The sequence below is a fragment of the Cryptomeria japonica genome, unplaced genomic scaffold (genome assembly GCF_030272615.1).
Source record: "Cryptomeria japonica unplaced genomic scaffold, Sugi_1.0 HiC_scaffold_86, whole genome shotgun sequence".
NCBI lineage: Eukaryota > Viridiplantae > Streptophyta > Pinopsida > Cupressales > Cupressaceae > Cryptomeria > Cryptomeria japonica.
Window position 1 is genome coordinate 326,472 of NW_026728908.1, and position 22,389 is coordinate 348,860.

At 37.6% G+C, this 22,389-nt stretch overlaps 1 protein-coding gene across 1 annotated transcript in view; it reads left to right on the forward strand.

Annotated features, from left to right (window-relative positions):
• The window catches only part of LOC131864460 (uncharacterized), a 119,206-nt gene that overhangs the window by 71,355 nt on the left and 25,462 nt on the right, over positions 1-22,389 (forward strand). Inside the window, exons 4-5 of the mRNA XM_059215231.1 lie at positions 2,785-2,909; positions 3,613-3,806. Coding sequence (XP_059071214.1) covers positions 2,830-2,909; positions 3,613-3,806 — 274 coding nt within the window. The 5' untranslated portion in view covers positions 2,785-2,829. The remainder of the gene's footprint in view (positions 1-2,784; positions 2,910-3,612; positions 3,807-22,389) is intronic.

Below are 22,389 nucleotides of genomic sequence, written 5' to 3' on the forward strand. Positions count from 1 at the left end.
CAATATTTAAATGCCATTTAATTGAATTTTCAAAACTTATCAAATTTTAGCATTTAAATAAATTCAAAAATGTTTGTTTAGCGCCCAAAAATGAAAAAGTGGGAAGATACGTACCTCATCGCCCTGGTCCCTGACTGAGGGACAGGAGCGATCCATCAACTTTGTCATGACTCTTGCAATTTTTACGTCCAAGGTCCTCATCTCCACGTTGATTTTGCGATGTTTGTTGGGTCCTTCAAGCTTGAATTTCTTTCTTGTGCGAACAAGTGCATCTCATGACCATTATCGCCCTGGTCCCTTGGAGAGGGACAGGAGCGATCCTAAGGTTTTCGCTTGAAATTCTCCATTTTGATACGATCCTTTCCTTGTATCATCTTCCAAATGCCATTTAAAACCTTGTGCGTCTTTGTCTTAACGTGATTTTCAAAGAATATCATGTGTTTTGCCTAACATCGCCCTTGTCCCTTGGAGAGGGACAGGAGCGATCTCCATGTCTTCACGTTCATCTTGTATCTTTGACCTTCGAACTTCCATTGTAAGGCGAATAATATCATTGCTTGTCCATTCCACGCACGTCCCACTTGCTTTCATGAGGTGTTTGGATGTTATAAGGATCATCACCCTTGTCCCTTGGAAAGGGACAGGAGCGATCCATGTCTTTTCTCCGTTTTGAGCTCAAGTTGGTAACATTTGACCATGGTTCATCATTTATCGTCTTCGAAATAATGTCTTTTTACCTCGTCCATCCTCGCCTTGACTTGCCTTTGAAGGAGTATGAGTGTTTTTGCAATAATCGCCTTGGTCCTTGTCCAAAGGACAGGAGCGATATAGACTCCTTAGCTTGATTAATAACATTTGGACGTTAAAAACCCTTGAATATCACTTTAAAAAGATGTCTTGAACCTCGTGTGACCTTGAAAAAACTTTGACTCAACGTAATTTTGCATGAATTGATCAATACACTCAATATCGCTCTGGTCCCTTCCTGAGGGACAGGAGCGAAGTTCAACATTGTGAGCTTGTTCTTGTTTTTATCAACTTGCAATTATCTTCAATGCGTGTAATGACGTCCTTTCGATCCTCTTGGTAGCTTAACACTTGCTTGTCTTTTGAAATCGATGCCTTAATGGAAATATCGCTCTGGTCCTTCAGTGAGGGACAGGAGCGGAATTGACCCTCTAGGCAAGAACTTCATCATTTCATTGTTTTTGATCAAGTCTGGATGTTCTATCATGCTCATTTCGTCCTTCACCATGCCTTTGATGTCTCGATTCGTCCAAACAAGGTCAGGAATGGCTCAACTAAGAATTTTCGCTCTGGACCCTTGGTGAGGGACACGAGCGAAATTTGACTTTTCGCACTCTCGACCAGGACAATTTTAATGGAATATAACATTTAAGTATAAGTGACATTTCCTTCTATGTTTCTTCTTTCTTATACTTTAAGTTATATTCCATATATACTTTCAGGATGTTTGAGAGTGGTTTCAGACCTCCAGGAATTATATTGCAAAATCTAGTTTTTGGAGGTTTTTTCAGTTTCCAGACTTAGTCAAATTCAGGATCAGGACATTCCAGACTTAGCCAAATTTCAGGATCAGGACCTTACTCAAGCCGGACATGCTATCCTGTGATCTCCCCGACAGCGCTTCAAGTTATATTCATTTGATAAAATGCACCTCTTTAGACCTTTTCACATCGTCAAGACGTTAAAATCTTGCAAGGACAAAGCAAAATTGGATTTGTAGCTCCGGTCCTTCACTGAGGGACAGGAGCGATTTTGCTCCTGGAGGCATTTCTGCGCTCATGAAAATCTTCAATTTATATTCAATGGAAAGATCTCGCCTTTCTCCATCACTTCCAATTCGTAATTCATCTTGACCCTGCAGGAATAGTAAAATATTTGAAAACGAGCTCCCGTCCTTCACTGAGGGACAGGAGCGATTTTGCTCCTACAGGCCAAAATAACATGATTTTACACATTTTAACACTTCACAAGGCGAAAACAAATCATTTGAGACGCCTAGGATCAAAAATCAAAAAAGTCAAAATTTGGTCAAAAATATTCAATTGGACAAAAATTCACATTTCATCTTCAACACTTAGTCAAATTTAAGCTCTGCATCAACATTCCAATTGAAAATTAGACCATTCTGGCGAATTCATTGCATTCAAAATTTGCATTCTAGAAAAGGAAAATCAAAAAGCTCCCAAAACTGACTGGATTTTGGTCCGAAAAGACGGTAATTAAAACCCTAAGGCTTGACCCTAAATCCAGACAACTAACAAACTAACAAAACCCTAAAAAAGCAAAGCGAAAACGAACAAAACGAGCAAAAAAAACATGGGTCCCCATTTGCAATGGGGCGATGTGTGAAAACGTCACAACAGGACCCTTGACTCATCTTTTCATCTCCTACACATTATATCTTTTTGTGCATTTCATTTCAGCTAATGTATGCTGAAGAGAGAGTCTAAATAAATACATAATTTTTAGATGACGTATCCTTTATGGTGACATATAGTTCTAAAGGAGACCTTTTGTTTCTTTTGTTTCAAATTTTTAATAACTCGTCTCAGCTTACCTTTTGTTTGAAATCAGTTTCCTTTATATATGTGATGTGAAATTTTTTGTTTAATGCAACAAATGATAATGCAATTATATATCAAATAAAATTGTCTTGGTTCTTTTTTTTGCCTATCTATATAATGAATCAATGGAAATACCATTATTTTTCATGTTTTCAATCCCACTATTTATTTGAAAGTGTCTAATTTCTTTCAGATAACTTCTGAAGTCTTATATGTTTGTGCCCAAGACTCAACATACATGGCAACCATATTCAGAAGCCAGACCTTTTATTCATTTACTTCTTTGAATCAACAAACTAAGGAATGCATGCCGTTGAGGTAAAACAATCTCTTCCATAATCTATATTTCTTGCATTGTGAAATAGGCTTTGTGTAGAGACTCTGATCTTATGCTTTGTAGTTGGTTTTTAGATAACGAGGACTAACTTTTCAGAATGCTAATAATTTTTTTTCGTTTTTGAGTAAGAGTGAATATTTATATAAACAAATAATTACAATAGTTTTCACAGCAGAGATCGAAGAAAATGTGGCTGTCCTATTTTATAAACAAATAAATATGCTGTTTTCTTTAGTGTACAGTGCTAATACAAGCCAATCGTAGTCATACTCAGAGTACACAAATACCCTAGTACTTGTGTAGTGTGAGTGTATGTATATGTTGTACTGTTAGTTATTATATACATACATATGTATTTGTGGACTGAGTGTATGTATATATATAAAGGGTAGTTGTGTACTCTTCAGTATGACTATGATTGGCTTGTATTAGTGCTGTACACTGGAGGCAAACAACATATTTGTTTTTTTACAGATTAGGATAGTCACATATCTTTGCAGTGAATGCTGATGTCTCATCCCTCCTGTCTTTGCACATAGTGGTTGATGATGGTGGGGAAATGGAACTAGGACATACATATTTTACCGTGGAAGCTAAAAATAGAACACAATATTGTTATACAATCACCAGAAGATGAAATGACTTATCCTTATTCCACATCATCACTGTTTTTTTTTTTTGCAGATTGCAGGCATGGCCCATTCTATCCAGAGGTATAATGAAACATAAACTCCAGCGACACAACTTTCTTCATCATGAGACATGCATTAAGCATTGTGGACGAAAACCACAGGCATCTTCTGATGAAAACACTACTACTGAAGCACCTTTTAATTCTGATTCTGAAGTGAAACAAACAAGTGTCAAGAAAGTCAAAGGTATGAATTCTTTTCTACTTTTTTATTGGCAAATTAGTAATCATTCCAATTTTAATTATTGGTGTACTGACATGTTACATATTTCACTTGCTTTGTTTGTTGTCTTATAATTCATTTGGTGTATCGTCATGATTGCCTACAAAAATTGGAAATCATTTAATGCTTGCTCACATTTGCATGAAATGAACTATTTTCAGCAACAGCTCCTTAAAGTGCTTTGTTTGAAATTGATCTTACATGTTTATTAAGACTATTCTCTTGTGCTACTCTGTTCTATGATTTTCAGTTCTCTCTAGTAGCTCTCATGATCTCTTAGACACATTTTTTTCATCTTACCTCACATCTTCACTTGAAGGGTCTCTTTTCGAGTCTTCTTTGACTACTTCCATGGAGAATCTGTTTCTACAGATTGTCCTGTTGGGAAAACTTGTCCCAACTCCTCTCAGAAGACAAATGCCCCTGATGGAAACCCTACCATCAAGTTTCAACATTTCAGACTTGCATCTGTGGATCTCAGTGGCCAATCTACTAGACAAGAAAAGAGGTTTATGCTCTCGAGTCTGCCTCTTTACCTCTGAGTTTTCTAATTCTGAATAACTTGTGCTTTTCCGAGCTTTTTGAATAATTTATATGAGATGAACTTGTTGCTCTAGTGAGTGGAAATTTTGACAATCTCCTTATTCCAATGTGTTAGGAAAGGTGTTTCAGATTTGCATTCTAACATTGAGAACAAAAAGGAGTTAAAAAATCAATTTTCGGCTTTGGAACACAGAGTAAATTTTGGGGGCTCTAGAGGTCAATTTTGGCCCCCAACAAATGTTGAAGTAAAACTTAACCAAAACAACCTGCTTATGGAAACATGGGACCTCTTTGATCAAAAGCACTCACTTGTCTTCTTAGATCAAAAGTGATGGTCACCAAAAGTTGGGACTCTCACATTGGTAATGTAAGAGCATCTATGATGCATAAGGGAATTATAAGAGGGAGTTATTGTTGGAGTTATTTGTTCATACCTGCAAGCCCATGAATCATCTGGAAGCACAACACTTGTCACAAATGGAGATCAAACAAAGAATAATTTGTTCAACAACTTGGAAATTGTTTATTGATGCACACAAGATTATAATTACAATGAATGAATGAATCCTTATAAAAAGGATGAATGAAACTATTGGTTGAAAATTTTGTACACTTGGGGAAATATACAAAATTGTGGTTTCAACCACAGCACACGAGTAAAAACTCTCCTAATTAAGGGAAGGCTCCCCCTATCTAACTACAACTTGGAAAATAAAATAGGATGGGACAGAAATCTTTCTTCTTTTTTCAAGAAAGACAATATCCTTTTCTCTTCACAGAAAAGGATAGCGATTGAATAACAGCAGTAACTACTTTCAAGTGAAATAAGACAAAGGAAATGAAGTTTCCTGAAAGCGCAAAGACTTCCGTCACTTCCTTCGGGACGGGACAGCAATATCAAGCTCAAAGACTTGACTATTGGAAGTCCTATCTACCCTTTGCTATACTAAATTTTACAACGAATAAAAGATAACAACTCAAAGACTGGAATAATCTATTCTTTCAACACAAAGACAAGAACTAATGCAAGCTCAAAGACTTGCTGCTATTTCTTAGCAAACAGTAATTTTTCCTCAAGAATAGACACAAGCTCAAAGACTTGCTGCTCCTTCAAGAGAGTTTCCTATTTTAATTAATCTTCTCTACTTGCAGCTCAAAGACTTCAAATCAGATTGGACTAAGCTCCTTTAGAAACACTTGGCATAGAAGAAATAAAAGATTCAAACTCAAACATGTAGCTCAAAGACTCAAAACTTGAGTAATCCTTCTTTATTATTCTTCAAAAACTTTCAATCCACATACATAAGCTCAAAGACTTCTTGCTGTAAATTTGGCAGAGTTTTTGCTTGCTTTCCCAAAAGATGATAATTACAATGGACTCCTCAAGTATTTATAGAAGAGGAGCCTTGAGAAAAAGGTGGGAGGATCCTAACTAACTTGAGAGATTCTCTCAACCACCAAGACTCATTCAATAAATAACTGAGACTTCATTAACTAACTAAGAGTTACTCCAACTAACTTAGACTTATTCCAACTACAGTCCTAATCGGACACAACTTGTAGTTGATTTACATGTAATTACAAAAGCGCAAGTAATGTGTAACTTGCATTTTACAAAAAAAACTTTTACATGCAACTTGTCAAAACTAAATTACAACTAAAAATTACAAAAAAGGGAAAAACACTTAAGTTGAATTTTGTGAAGACACAAATCCTTGAAATTTCCGGATGCTCGCTTGTAGTTTCTCAGGATTCGGTTCATGGGTGTTCTTGGCAACAACCATAGTCTTCACAATAGTGTCGTGACAGCAGAGGAGCGCATAATTGTTTTTATCCAGGATAGACCGGATTTCATGCAGAAAGGCTTGGTGTTTCATCAATGCTTGAATTGAAGCTGTCGAGAATTGTTCGCTCCTCCATTCATTATGAATCCTCATCTGTAAATCAGCAAGAACTTCTTCTTCTGGAATCAACTCTCCATCTTGACTTACTATGTTGCAAGAGGCCCTTTCACAATGTGAGACAATATCTCGGTAAACTTCACCCCGGAATCTCCTTGCATCACCGATCTCCTCAATGAGGGATTTAAGAACAAGGGTCTTGTTTTCCTTGAGTTCTTCAAATTCCAAGAACATGACCCTGGAAGAGATGATGGCATGCTCTTGCAAAATACTCAGCTGTTGTTGGGGCATGGTACGCCAGATTGTCAGACTTTTCTCAACACTTTCCAGATTCTTTTTGAAAGTGTTAGAAGTCTGATCCAGTTTCTCCTCAATGGTTTCCAACCTAGACATTATTTGAAAAATGTCTTTCATTACTTGTACACATTGATCATGAAGCTGATCAACCCAGGAATCCAGTGCTTGTACTTTCTGAGCAGCCCTTTCCACTCCACAAATCGATTCTTGGGAACCAGAAGAACCTATGGAGTTACTCCCTTCAGCAACAGGTTTTGTGATTTTATGAATGGCTGCCATAAGCTGTCGGTTTTCCTCTTCTAGCTTGTCTTTCTTCGCAAGAAGATCATCACACCTTTGCACTAATGAAGCAACAGAAAACTGAGCATCATGTTTAATGACCTCATGCGTTTGCTTGCCCAATTCTATCCTTGTAACCTTATAATCAGCAGCTGACATTTCATCAAGTGGCTTATCTGCAACAGGTTCCACAATTTCAGCTACTTTCATCTTGTTGCTATCAACAGTTACCCTAGAGATAGTCTTGGCCTTCTTAGCAACTTTGGATTTGGACTGTTTGAGTTGCTGGTAGTCAAAGGCATCAGGTGAGATCTCTTGCTTCTTCCTTTTCGGGGTGAAAGAGCTAAGCCATGGAGGCAAAGTCATCAACTCACTTCCAGTAGCAGCCGTAGGCAAAGGAGAAGCAGTCTCTGTTTGAATCACTGTGGTCAGTTTGGGAGGAATATCTGTTTGGACAGCGACCACGGTTTGCTCAGTTACCAATGGGCATGAAGATTGCCTCATGAATTCTTCAAAACCAGAAGTGGAAGTATCAATTTCTGATAACTGAATGCAAGTGGGATTATCTTCAGGAACTTTCAACACACTTTCTTGTTGTCGATCAGGAGAAGGCTTGTATGCTGAAATGGGAACTGCATTCTGAGGAGACTCATCCACGAGCAAATCAGGAGGAGAAAGAGGCGTCTCAATGGAAATTGGAGGAATGGCCTCATTAGGCGAGTCTGAAACTGGAGACTTAGGAGTGTCATCAGATTGCTGCCCCCCTTTTGGATTATCCAAATCAATCACCTGAACATGGAATCGTGATTTTTCCTTCCCACGAATAGTCGTCTCCTCAGGAGGGAGCACTACTGCACGACTGACTCGTAACTTGATCCTTGTGCCTGAAGATGAAGCACCCTCCTTGTTGTCAATCTGAATCTCAGATTTCCATCCAAGAGGCCCTGTAGAATCATCTTCTTTACCAACCTTGATTTTGATAAGTCTAACAGCATTACTTTTCAGCCATGCATTGGTGTTGGCCAAAATAGGTTGAAATCTGTCAAGGATGGAGATGCACTCCTTGTGTGACCATTGGATCAAAGGAAGTGGAGCTTCCTCAACCCTCCATGAAGTGTATTCAGGATCAAGTATATGCCCGTCATCGATCATCTCTAGTGGGATATCCGCCGAGTTCAAGTTAACAATTTGCTCAATAGTGAGCCTGCAGTAATCCATCTTCAGAACTTCGGCTTCGGTGCGGAGATCTACCCAAATGTCTTCAATGCGATGAACATGCACAAAGGATTTCTTGATCTTCTCCTTCATACCTCTATAATCAAAATCAGCTCTAGGTTTGAACCTTTTAAGCTTGATTTCCTGCAATTCAGCCTCCATGGTCTTAGCCTTCATAGATGTGACAAGGGAGTATCGACCAATTTTCAATGGGTTTGTGGTAGAGATCCCCATTCCAACCTTGTGTCTAGCAGACTGAAAAGTATGAACAGCCATGATCTGTCTTCCCAACTCCATAAGAATTATCTTATCGGTTGGGTATCTTGGAAGCATGTATGGCTGACCATCATAGCATCCAATCCTCATATAGGTGAAGGTGGGAAATTGCAGGAACAAACACCCACACTCAGACACCTTGACCCATGCCTCATCTGATATTCTTTTGTTCTTGAGATCCATGTCAAACTGACACATGAAATATCCGAAGAATGCATCTTGGACCCTTCTAAAATGCAGTTTGTTGGGTTTCAATGGCAATTGGTCATAATATTCCCAAACTGGTATAAGCGAGCGATCACCCTTGGTAGAAAGACCTGGAAAGTGTCTAAGTGATGCTGCTAAATATACCAAATAAGAATTCATGAAGAAGGTCATGGTGGTAGGAACTGCTGCAAGTTGTTCGCACAAGGCATCACTGATGACTTCCCCCCATGAAATGTGATGTGACTGCTGTATGAACATAATGAATTGATACATCCATGGCTCAAAGACATTGGAATGCTCAAGGCCCATCATTCCTGCTGAGAAGAGTGATGGTGTCTCCTATCTCCCATTTGAAATCACAACGGTACAACTTTGCCCACCTTGAGAAGGAAGGACGTGGCTCTTGGATCCACCTATTGATGTGTCGCTTGCAATCTTTTTCCCTTTTCACATAATACTCTGCTGCACTTTCTTTGGTGATTTCCATATAAACAGGTGCAGGAGGTATTCTGAAGACCACCTCGATTGTATCCGCATCAAGACGAATTATAGCTTCACCATCATCATTTTTGACGACTCTTGATTCCTTGTCAAAATGATGGGCGCATGCAAGAACGAACTCAGGTTCTAGGGCAGCCACTGGGAAGGAAGATGCATGATGGATATGGCTGTCCAACAGCCACTGCAAGTTGTTATCCTGTGGATCTTCTACCCTGTTGATGAATTCTGCCATATCAACGTGCCCTATCTCCGTGTCCCTGATGCGATCCAAAGGAGAAAAAACCTGGGAAGGTGCAACCTCATTCTGATATTTGTCATATTTGTATTTCATTTTCTTTGGAGTTGGAGATGCCGGCAAATTTGACATTGATTGTGAACTTGGAATGCTGTGATGAAGAGTTAAAAGAGTTAAGGCAACATCATAGTCAGCTGCAAATATCATTCTTCCTTCTTCAAATGGGTAAAACTTTGATTCTTGAATTTCACGATTTTGTGAGAGGAAGAGGGGAAATATGTAGAAATGGGAAAATCTTGACTTTGACCAATTTCGGATCTTGGGAGAATTTTCGCAAGTATACAAGTTGGAAAGGACATACATGCAATTGGGGTTTTAAAACCCGAATACAAGTACACTTGTAAATTCGAAAATGGAGAAATGGATGAAAAATGAGATTTTGACTTGCAGGAAATGATGGAAATGGAAAGTACGGATATCGGGAACATGAATGGATAGAAATGGGAAAATCCGGGAAAGTCATTTTCATGAAAATGGGAAGAACTCTTCGACATGTAATTCGGTTTTTAAAACCCGAATTTGCAAGGGAGGGGTATTTCACACTTTTCAACTTGGAATTTTAACAAAAAATGGTTAAATTCCTTAACCGTAGGGGAAGAACAAGAATTTCCAATGAACTTGTGATCGAGATTAAAAATCCCGAATACAAGTAAAGAGGGAATTTTGGGAAGAACAATGCAATTCAAAAATTGCATACCAAGGGGAAGATTTCTTTCACAAAAACCAATTTTTGGGGGAAGAACAACACATGCCAAAAATGCAACTAAGAACGAAAATTAAGAAAACAAGAAAATAATAAAATGAAGGAAAGAAAGGAAAGAGAACATACCTTTCTTAAAAATGCAAAATGCTTCTCCAATAATGCAACAATTCTTGGAATGAAGAAGCAAAACCGGTAAAAAGGAGCAATCCGTAATGCCAAACCCTTATCACGTTTTTTGCAAAAATGCCCCAAACTGATAAATGTAGCAGCAATCCCAAACTTGGAGGACCAAAATGCCAATGAAAGAGCACATCCAAGTGGATTAGAGCAAAACGCCTAAGGAGGAAGAAGAAGGAATGATGACAAATGTTGCAAAACGTAGCCAAAGGGAGTCACGTAAAAAAAACGTGGCCACCATTTCAATCTCCAATGGCATCATTAAATAGCTCGACAATCCTTCTAAACTCCACTCCTAGGTGAGAGAGGGCAAAACGCTTTAGGAGATTGCTGCTATAATAAGTTCTAATCCCCCAAAACGTGGCATTAAATAAAAACGCGTTTGCTGATCTAGGGCAAAAAACCAGTCAATAGAACCCTCATTTGGCATGAAAGATGTCCATGAATGCATGAAAATAGGGTAGAAGCAAAAACGCCTCCTTCCTCCAACAATCTTTCCACAAAATTTGCCTTGAAATGGTCAAAAATCGTTTTTTTTCTTGCATTTCGGGTTTTTTGGAGCAAAAGACAAGTTCAAAATGCATAAGGGAATGAAAAACGGGTTTTTTTAGATCAAATAACAAGTTCTAAAATTCACTTTTTCACTCACTAGGCCAAAATCGGGTTTTTTGAACCAAATAGCAAGTTTTATTTTTCATTTTTTCACTTACAAGGCAAATTCGGGTTTTTTGAACCAAATGACAAGTTTTATTTTTTACTTTTTCACTTGCCAAGCCAAAATCGGGTTTTTTGGAGCAAACTACAAGTTTTAAAAACTTGTAAAAGGGAAATAAAATCCCTAGAACAAGTTAGAAATACTTGCACACATGTAATGGGGATTTAAAATCCCTATTACATGTAAAAACCATTAAAGTAGGGGTTTTTTTACCAAACTGCAAGTTTACTTGCAGTTGGGCCAAAAAATCCCTATTTTAACTAAACATGACCAAAAAACAATTAAAAATAACAAAGGAAGGAAGGAAAATTTAAAATAAATTACAAGTAACATCTTTTAATAAAAATGCACATGTAATAAGCTAAAAATTCCCCTACAAAAACCCAAAACAATGAATATCATTAAAACTTGCAGTTTGAAGAAAGTTCTCCACCTGCAGTCGGGGTTTTAAAACCCGAAATTGAAGGAAAGGCATAGCAAACGAACCCAGAATTTGACGAAATTCGAAACATAGTTTGAGAATAGACTGATGATTAAGCCAATCCAAGGATTCGTCAAAATTTTGCTTCGGGAAGCATGCCATAGAGTAAATTTTTTCATTTTTTCACAAAAATTTTAACGTAGTGGTCCTTCATTTTTGGAAACAAAAATGAGGACAACAGAAACCCTAGATGCAAATCCTACATAAAGATTAAATCAGCTAGTGCCAAGTGTCACAATCATAATGAATGAGACAAGTTAAGCTATTATTAGCCTAATTCAATAAAAAGAAAAAACACCCAAATTTAGCTTAAGTGAATGAAGTAATAAGGACCTAATTATAGAATTAATTAGATAATGTCCTAATTACTCCAACACCCCTTTTTAAGATTAACTTAGAGATAAACTAAAGATCTAATAAAGAATGCAAAATGCAAGCATGAATGGGTCTCGACAATAAAGGCCTAATTAGGTACCCATGTACAAACCAATGCAACTCTCACAAAAAGTGAGAAGGAGAAAAACCCTATGGGAGAAAACACCTCTCCAAAAGAGAGAAAAGAAATAGAAAAGAGTACATGTGACAAGAATGAAGGACTCAAGTTGTTCCCCCAAGTATTGAATTAGACACATAAGTACAATCGATAGCTCCCCCATAGGAGAGAAAGAAAGAGAGAAGCTCCAATGTCGAAGTTGAAGACTCAAGGACAAATGCTGATGAAGATCCAAGAGTGGCAAACCACATTTCTCCCCTCGGGAAGAAACAAATCCAATGGCCAAGGTAGAAGCAACTCCATGAAAGGAGATGGAATGAAGTCTCATGATGTATGCCATGGAAGACTGCTCAAATGTCCACATGTTTAAATCATGATATGCCAAATCAATTGAAGCAAGTCCAAATGACTGTGAAGATACTTGATGAACAACCTCAAAAGGCACTAATGAAGATGACATGATAGAAATGCTCAAGCTGCCATCAAAGAGGAAGTGAAGATCAAGAATGTTCCCAATGTATGGAGTGTGTGATTTATCAAAAAACCCTGCAATATCTAGCAAGTATTCATCCCACAAAGAAGAAACTACGGGAACAATCAACTTGTTGAAATGAACTAATCTCTAAAGAAGCAGGAGGTGGAGGAGGATACTCAACACAAGTCTTAGAAACCATGATGGTTGATTGAAGCACACATAGGTTCAAGTGACCACACCTCTCCTTAGATGATCCACTCTAGATGCATGAGAGTTAGGACTAGTCAATGAAACTGCATCCTCAATGGGAGCAAACTGTGAGAACTCATATAATTGTGATGCATGATCAACTCTGCCAACAACAATAAATTCTCTACTAAGTAGGTCTCTAATGAGCACTGAATCAGGTTAAAGTGTTAGGATTAAGGTGCCATCTACCTTGTAAATCCTATGACATGGTTCCAACATCCTTGGAAAGTGCCCTAAGGCACTTAGGATGTATTGGGAAAATAATTTGTAATATTTAATTCTCACCATTGTTTGTAATACATTCATAAGGGTTGATGGGTTACACTAGCAACAGTAAAAATGGGTTGTGAACACAAATATTTAATAGTTTTCCCCACTTATGGATGTCTAGAATACGATATTTAATGACTGTAGAAAGTGAAAAAAGAGTGACCGATGGGCTTGTTCAAGTGGGAGTATGGAAGAGGCAACATGTTTCTCTTGGTTTCCGGTGATTTAGTACATTTAATGTAATGTTTATCTTGCAAGTATATGTGTACATGTTGGAGGGAAGGTATTGGAAGCTAAATTGATGTCTTTTCGAGTTCTATGGAGGCATTCCAAGGGTTGTGGTCCTGAGTAATGAAGAGTCTTCTTTGGGAACCTTTATTGGTGGTTTTGGAGCTCTTGCCATTCTATAAATTCAGCCTTTGGGTGTAGATTTTATGTGTAACAGAATGGAGAACAATTGAATGTAGAATTCTTAGCAGGAACGAAGGACGAATGGGAGGCATAAGGAGGTTGTTCACATGTACATAGGTGCTGCTATAGTGGAGGCAAAGAGGAGAGTGGATGTGATTGTATTGTAAGCACTTTTATTGTTGTTAATACAAGCTTATCCTCTCTTCTTGGTGGAGTTTTTTCTTGCAAGGATTTCTCGACGTAAATCCCGTGTTATGTGTAGATGTCATGTTGTTGATTAATGCCTTATTGCTACTATCTTATGCTGATGTTAATCATTATTTATTTTCTGTTATAAGCTCACATAAGAGAGGTTTATTAAGCATGGTTAATAGGATTTTTTTTGGCATTATAAAGCTAAACGATCTAATCATGGGTTTTTCACAATTAAGGCAACTCAATTTTCAGATTTGCATATGAGTTTCAGATTTTCATGTTGTTTCTATCGAAGCCTTGAATCTCATCCTTTGATTAATCTATTTGATAGAGATTGATCTTCACAATCTTTGGTATTGAACCTGTTTATTTCCCACTAGAAAGAAAGTTGGAAGATAATGAAGGGAAACAAAGAACATCATTGGATGTGCTGCCATCAGCCTTAGTAGAACCACTCCTAGTAACACTCATGTAAGTGTTATTACCCATCAAAATTTGTGGAAAAGAATTATGCTCGAAAGAAGAGAACATACCCATGGATGATGCCATATGATGAAAGGCTCCCGAATCAAGAAGCCACTTGTTGGACTGAAGGTGTGTTGATGCAAAGAGAGCATGGCCTTTCATCATGTCTTTGCCACATGACCCAGAATGTGCAGGTCCTGAAGTGGTAGAAGAGGATGAACTAGATGAAGGCGGTTGAATATGATTCTTTAGGAGATCTATCAGCTCATCTATCTTCTTTGCATACCAATGATGTTGATCATGTCTTGTCTTGGTACAATAAGCACATTTAGGCTTGTTCTTCCTGGATGAAGACCTCTTGGAAGAGGAGGAAGGATCTGAGTCTTGTGCATGAGACTTTGCAATTGGATGAGTAAACTGTGACCCTCTATCTTTTGCTTCTTTTGTTTTCTTGTAGATGACTGAGCAACCAAAGCCTGTGATTTGGAGCTAGAAAGTAAATCAAGTTGTGTCAACTTGGGTCGTTCTTGTGTTAGGTGCTCACAAAATGCTTCCAAGTGAAGGTAGTACCTAAAGCATCCATAGTGGAATAAAATCTGAAAGCAAAGGCTTGAAAGGGGCTTCGAAGCTTCGACAAAATCAGAAAGATGCACTCTTCATGTCCTTGTCACAACCCTAAAAAAGTGATCTGGTGGATTTGAATTTCTCTAGAAAGTCCTTAATGGAGGAGAAGGAATCAGGTGCTAAAGATGTCAAATCTTACCCAAGTTGAAATGCACGAAACTCATTAATACTGCAAAAAGCTAGTGAAGTTTGAGCCACATAGTTCGAGGAGTGTCACAAGAATTAAGATGAAACAAGACACTGTTTGAAACATGCATGCCAATCAAACCCATAGATTGATCCATCTTGTCCCTATGCTGAAGGATCTGAAACAAACAGGTGAAGTTTGGTTGGTTCTCATCTAAAAAAGACCATAAACTTTGTGACTAAAGAAATTTGGTTATCTTGGTCTTCCGGCTTGTTGACGTGTTTTTTATGACTGCGTTTAACACAGAATAAAGTCACCAATGGTCACCTTATCCTCTCTTGATCAAGATTAGTCCGTATGCTAGGATTGCTTAAAGTTCAAACGGCTAATTCCAAGGTTCCTTTGGTGTGTGGACGTGACTCAGATGTTTGATGGGTTTGCTGATAACCCAAGGGGCGTTACGTGTGTTCAATTGGAGAAAACATATGCAAACTCATGGATTCCTACACAAATGATCTGCAATGAAAGCTCTAGTTTTAGATCTTTTGGATTTTTTTCGAAATATGCGGAAAGTAAATAGGAGTAGGGTAGAGAAGATTATGTTAAAGCTAAATTAATCCTAAGAACAGGAGACGAGATCACTCATGCAAAATCAAACCACGCTTCGTTTTGCCAGCAGAGCACAACTACACGAAGGCGGTGCAATCTTCAAAGGGTGCGTAAAGGTTTTTTAGATCATCAATATGGACCATCAGATCGAACAATCTCTACTGATGATCAAAGTTAAGCATATACACATCAAAAGGGCTCAGGATAACTTTGCACGGTGTACAACAATCGGCTGCACACCAAAAGTATGAGCTCAGATTTTGCAACAAGCACTCCCATCAAATCCAGTTCTTCTAACAACATATAAGCAAATCTAATTTAATTGAAGAGAGCAAGACCATGCAGATTGCCAAAGTAGAACAAGAATACACCATCAAAATTGAACAATGCATTAAGTTGGCTACTTCACAATCCTGATGCAACAATCTTAGACAATAATCTCTCCTCCCTTTACAAATGAGGGGGGTCACCCCTTTATATAGGCCTCAGGCCATGCAAACCCTAATTAGGGTTTCACCCAAGAAGATTCTCCAAAGGCGCAACAAGGTGGGAATATCCAATTAATAACCCATCATGCACATATACAATTAATTCAAAAGTACCCAAAATAGCATCCATTGCGCATTAAATGCACCACCTCTTTCAACTTCGCCCAACATGCGTTGAATATTCATCCATGCAAAAATCACCCCATTATGTCATAAATGCTCCATCATTTCCACATGCAGCGGCTGCATGCAAAAAGAATCTGCCATAAATTCAACATGAAATGACCGGGTCACCATTTGGTCAAATATTCTGGTAATGAATGCGCCACTCCACTGCCACGTGTTCAATTGATCCTTGCCATGCAAGTGGACCCCGCTATCGTATATCCGCTCCTGCACATCTGGAATTGTTGGAGAGAGAAAATTCGATTCAGGAAGAATTTTCCTAAAGTCTCTTCAACTTTCCTTTCTCAGAGAAGGTTTTTCATCAATTCTGCACATTTCCTATTTTTTAGGAAAATTTCCAAATTAGGGTTCCACGGTCCAGGAGAGGAAATTCTCCTGCGAATCTAAATCTGTAAATTTTTTTGAAATTTGGATGTGATTTGATGCCCGGGAATGGATTTTTAAAAACATTTCTTAGGGGAAATTTCTTGTTCAGTTCATCCCTGATTCCTTCCTTGCCAAGAAATTGTTTTTCCACCTTTAATTCATCTCGGCATGGAATTCATGTTGTGAAGGAAATTCTCCTTTGGAAAGAAATTTGTTCCTTACCCCGAGGAAGGAAATTCTTCATGCCTTAGCCCATTTTCATGATTTCCAAGAACTATGTCCTGAAGGAAGAAATTTCAAACACTTAGTCAATTTTTTACCTTTCCTAGAATTTTGTCTTGAAGGAAGGAATTTCCAACACAGCGCCAAATTTTCATCTTTCCTAGAATTTCTTCTTCTTGGGCGCAATTCTTCCTTGAGGAAGGAATTTTTGTGGTCTTTGAATTCATCATGTTTGCAGGGAGCTTTTTGACCAATTTGTCATATTTCCTATTTTTTAGGAATTTTCCTAAAATTTAAGACCTGGGTCCTGGAGATAGAGAATTATCTCACGAGTCCAAATCTGCAAAACTTTCCGGATTCTGATAAGATTTGGTGTCTAAAAATAGATTTTCCAAAATTTTCACTGAGGAGATTTCCCGCTTCTATTCATTCCTCCTTGACCCTTGGATTTTCATGCCTTGGACAATTTTTTTCAGTTTTCCAACTTAGGCGTGGAATTCACTCTTCATGGTGAAATTCTTCATTTCCAAGCCTTAGAAAAATTTTCAACTTCTTGACTTGGCATAGAATCTTGACTTTGATGGAGGATATTTATTCTTTCCTACTCTCCATGGATACCTTTGCTATAATCACTATGCAATGGATTTCTTCATTTTTTATGAATTCCTTAAGGACCTCATTTCAGAGCCTTATTCATGCCTTGGGCGCTAATGTCCTTTAGGCGTGGAATTCTAAACTTTCTCCATTCTCCTTGAGCACTCCACTTTGGCGCCCTCCCTTGGAGTAGGGCGGAATTTTCACTAAGTGGTGGAATTCACAATTTTTTTGTGAATCCTTGAGACCTTCTTTTTAGCGCCCAAGTCCATAGTTGGGCAGAATTTCACCACTGTGGAGGATTCATGAATTTCTAAACATTTCCTGACCTGCCTCATCTAGCGCCCAATCATTTCCTTGGGCAAAATTCTTCATGCATGGAGGATTTTGATGCTTTTCACAAGTTCCAAGCTCTTCGTCAGGATATATATATGAAATATAACATTTAAGTAAAACTGTTTTACTTTAAGTTATATTTCATATATATTGTCAGGATGTTTGAGAGTGGTTTCAGGTCCATAGGTATCATAATGCAAATTCTGGATTTTGGAAGATCTTTCACATTTTCAGACTTAGTGAAATTTCAGGCCATTTTCGGATCTAGATGACATTGGTGGATTGATGTGAATTTCTAGACTTGGATGATTTTTCAAGTTTTCCATTCCTGAATAGATTCCCATACATAGCCAAATTTTGACCACTGTCTGTGTTGAGATGCCACTTTGGGACTTTGAAGGTGGATTTTCCAGACTTAGAACAATTTTGTGCCTTCCGCTTCAGGGATGATTCTCACACTTAGCCATTTTAGACCCCTACCTGTTTGCTTTCAACTTTCCAGATTTAGAAGTGATTGTGCATGTTGATTCTTCATTGCCTTGTCTGACTGACCCTGCCAGTACTGACTTTCCCAAAAATAGAAACCTTCAAAGTGTCAACATTAGACCCCTAGACAGGGTGCAAAAATGACTTACTATAAATAGAAACTTACCAAAAAATAGAAATTACTAAAAATAGTAAGTTTGATTTTTGGCAAAATGACGACATTCCAGGACTCGGAAAAATCCCTAAAAAATAGGAACTTTCTAAAAATAGAAAGTCGCTCTGTTTTGGTTCAAATTTTACTGGGAGGTTCCTTGAAGGTTCCTGATTCCAGTTGTATGTTTAGTTTTCCCAAAACCCTAATAGAAACTCCTAAAGTCTAGGATAGAAGGCAAAAACCCTAAAAAGGGACAAAACAGGCCCTAGACTTCATAAAACTCACTCGACAGAGAAGCAAATCAACTCTAATTGACCCCCGAACATCCGCAAAGCGGAGAGATTGACGAGATTGCCACCAAAACCCACAAAAACCAAGACCAAACTACTGAAAGGGGCTAAAAGTTAAGGGGGGTCCCTATCTGAGATGGGGTGATGTGTGATTAGGTCACAACACAACTATGATAGTTATGGGTGTAAGTTTCTCAATAGAGGGTTCCACCATTGGAATTGATTTTCGGATTAGGCAAGGGCGAGGGCAATATGTGGATCTAAAACCACCCCCCCCCAAGAGGAAAATACAACCCTTTTGCAACTTTTAAAGGTGAGAAATGACAAAAGCAAGAAGTAACTGAATCTGATATCTCTTAGTACTTGGTGCAAAATCTAGAAAATGGATGGAAAATTTGGGTAGAGCACATAACCAGCTTTCCAATGCGTACTCATTTGTGAAAAATAGAGTCCAGATGTGCAAGATATGGCCCTAGAAGTGCAAAACTGAAGATTTGACTTCAAAGGTATGTAGAAAAGAATTGGAGCAGAATCTAAAAAAATTAGCAGCACCATTGGATCAGACTTGGAACTAGCTTTCTTATGATATCTTGTTTGCATGTTTTCAACCTCGTATGTAAACATTAGGGCCAAAAAACTAAAGGGATGTCAAAATCCAAATTGAAGGCTTGAGGAGGTGCTTGCACAGGTGTTTGTACTACTGACGTCAACATGATGTCATGCTGACGTCAAAAGAATATTTCCTTTTCCATAAAAATGCATTTGTCGGAATGACTGATAAATGCTTACTAGCATGCATATTGGCAGAATCTGCTTAGTTGATAGGGAATATTCCCTAGATGCTTTAGTGGAGGGTGACATTAGTGTTTGCTGTTGCACTAGTGCATGCGTAGGCCTGGACCTACAAATTGATACACCTCTTTGCTAAAATAAAAAATTCTATTAGATTTTTTTTCTGCCACAAAATTTGACTGCCTACAAGATTAATGGTGACCTAGTGTACACAGTATAATTGTATGGATCCATACGATTGTACGAATTTTTGTGCACATATTTCAAGATCCAAAAAAACCTTGCCTAGTTTTGTTGAGCTCGGATTTGGCATTCGGATAGCTGTTCTTGGGGTTTTCGACCATAGTCGATTTCACTCCAAAGTGCCCAGATTTTTTGTTGGCCAATGGATCTTGCCCCAATTTTTGTGCCCTCAACAAAATTCACCCAAAAACTTCAACTACTCAGATTTTGACGAATCAAAAACCGATCTATAGGTTTTGGGAAGTTGTGAACACGATAGCAACCTCCATTTGAGCCCAAATTGCATAAAAATTTCTCGCAAAGCTGGATCTCTCAAGAATTTGAACGGAAACTTAGCAGATCTAGGGCTTTGATACCATGTTGGAGTTCATCATCTGCGAGCACAACACCTGTCAGAAATGGAGATCAAACAAGAATAATTTGTTGAACATCTTGAGAATTGTTTCTTGATGTACACAAGATTATAATTATAATAAATGAATGAATCCTTATAAAAGGGATGAATGAAACCCTAGATGCAAACTATAAATAAAGATTAAATCAGCTGGAGCCAAGAGTCACAATCATAATGAATGAGACAACTTAAGCTATTATTAACCCAATCTAATAAAAGGAAAAAACACCTAAGTTTAGCTTAAGTGAATAGAATAAGAATGACCTAATTATATAATTAATTAGATAATGCATAATTATTCCAACAGCTACACTTGTTGATAACCTATGCCACGGGTTATGACATGTCATAAGAAATCTTTGAATGGAGATAGTGAAGCCAAAATGGAGTGCCCAAGTTAGTGAGTGGATTATGACAAGCTTATGGTAGGTGGACGGAATATGCTATTTTTAGGCTATGGATTCATCTAGAGATTTGGGTGTTAGATTTTGACTAGAGATTTGGGAACCACATTTTGGGTGGTTTTAGCTCATAGTTTCCTAATTACCATTTGATGGTTTCATGTATTGTTTCTCCTATTTATTGGGTGCTTGAGATGAAGGTCTCGTATGAGTTTTGTAGGTATTGTTATGCTGCCATAATTGCTCTAGATCTCTTGTTGGTGATACTCTTGTGAATGCTTAGACTCTGCAAGTGTATAGTGATCATTGATAATTGCATAATACATTGACTTGGTTTGGAGTGTGGGGTCTTTCTTCTAAAAGGGCTTTCTCCATGTAAATCAATGTGTTATGATATATTACTATATTGCATTTGTTTATATTTGCTTGTAACTATATGATCAATTTAATTTTTGCACATACCCCTCTCATATATTATTGTAGGAAGTGTATTTTGTATTTTGCACCTTGGCTTCTTTTCAAAATGAAAATATTTTCTTGGAACATTTAAGGCAGGGGTGCCTTAAATAAATCAATATTCTGGAGGAATGTTGTTTAAGCCCTTAGTTTGGATATTCTTATTTTGCTAGATGCTAAAATTGATGCTACCTGTAAAATTCTGAATTTTCATTATGGAAGTTGTGATTTGATGTGTTTATGGGTGCTACATGCAGATCTTGGGGAGTAGTAGTGATTTAGGATACAATCAGATTTTATCATGTATTCTTACAATTTTAATTTGTGTGGTGTCCACTGAAATTTATTCTTATGAACTCAATATATTCTACCTCTTTTTTTCCATTTAGATAGTGCTTTCTAGAAATTTGAAATAACAATTTCTACAAGGTCCATCTTTTTGGCTAGGTCTACGCTTGCAACTCCTGTTATTGTATGTAAGGGTTTCAATATGATTAGGTTGAATCAAGGATAAGAAAAGTGATCTCTATTCTTGAATTTTATTTATACTCGTAAACATGGTGGAGTCTTAAGAAAAACCTGAGATATAATGTCAAAAAATGTGAGAGAATTTTGATCTCCAATCTGTGGATTCACACTATTATACAGATTTTTGCCACTATCTGTGGTTTTTCCTTCTCCAATCGTAGGCTTGTTCAGCTTTAGATTTTGGCAGCTTAATATTTCAGAAAATCATCTTTCGAACTTTAGAATATGTGGCTTTAGAAGACAACATCCTGTTTATAAGTTAAAGAGTGGCGACCAGCTTACACAGTTAGGTGGTTATTCCAAATTTCCATATATAGATTTCCATGTAACTTAGGTCACTAGAACAGAATATCAAAGAATAGAATCAACTTGAATTTTTTAACTTCAACCAAATACAGGATACTAATTCCCAACTAGATCAACTGTAGACTCTTTGAGACAATGGCCTCTCTGCAGAAATAGAAAAAAAACAGAGACATATTATTGCTCTACTTTTGGCTTTTCACAAGGAGGCCTTTTAGTTCCATAACTCTAGGAGTATTTGAAACAACATGGGGACTCAAATGCCATTTTTCAATGACTTAATACTAAATTTTAGGAAAAAACTCTATCACAAACCTTAAGATTCTGAATGGCACAATATTAGATGATCGCTATGATTATTTACATCTTCATATTTTCAGAAATTTTTGGTCCTTTTTGGTACCATAACTCATTGTGCAAGTTTAATATAACTTGTTGATTTGGCCTATCTTGAAAATTGAACTTGATTATCCTATATCATATGTATAACATGACAATGTTGGGCCCACTTAGTTTTTACAATTCTTCTTGGATGGTATTCATAAGACTCTTCATAGAGTGGTAGAGGAATCAAGAAAGAAATCGCTTAAAGCTCTCCCAATAGTTACAAGAGCTAAGTTCTTTTTGGATGCTATCAATTTTCATAGTAGTGAGACAATGCTCAGCCTTGCATACCACCACTAGGACAGCTGGCATTCTTGCCTTCATTCTAGGTGTGTCAATATACTTTATTTAGGTGTTGGGCTCCTTCTAGTTACTCTAACCAATAGTCAGTGTCATTGGCGTAGGGGCACATTATT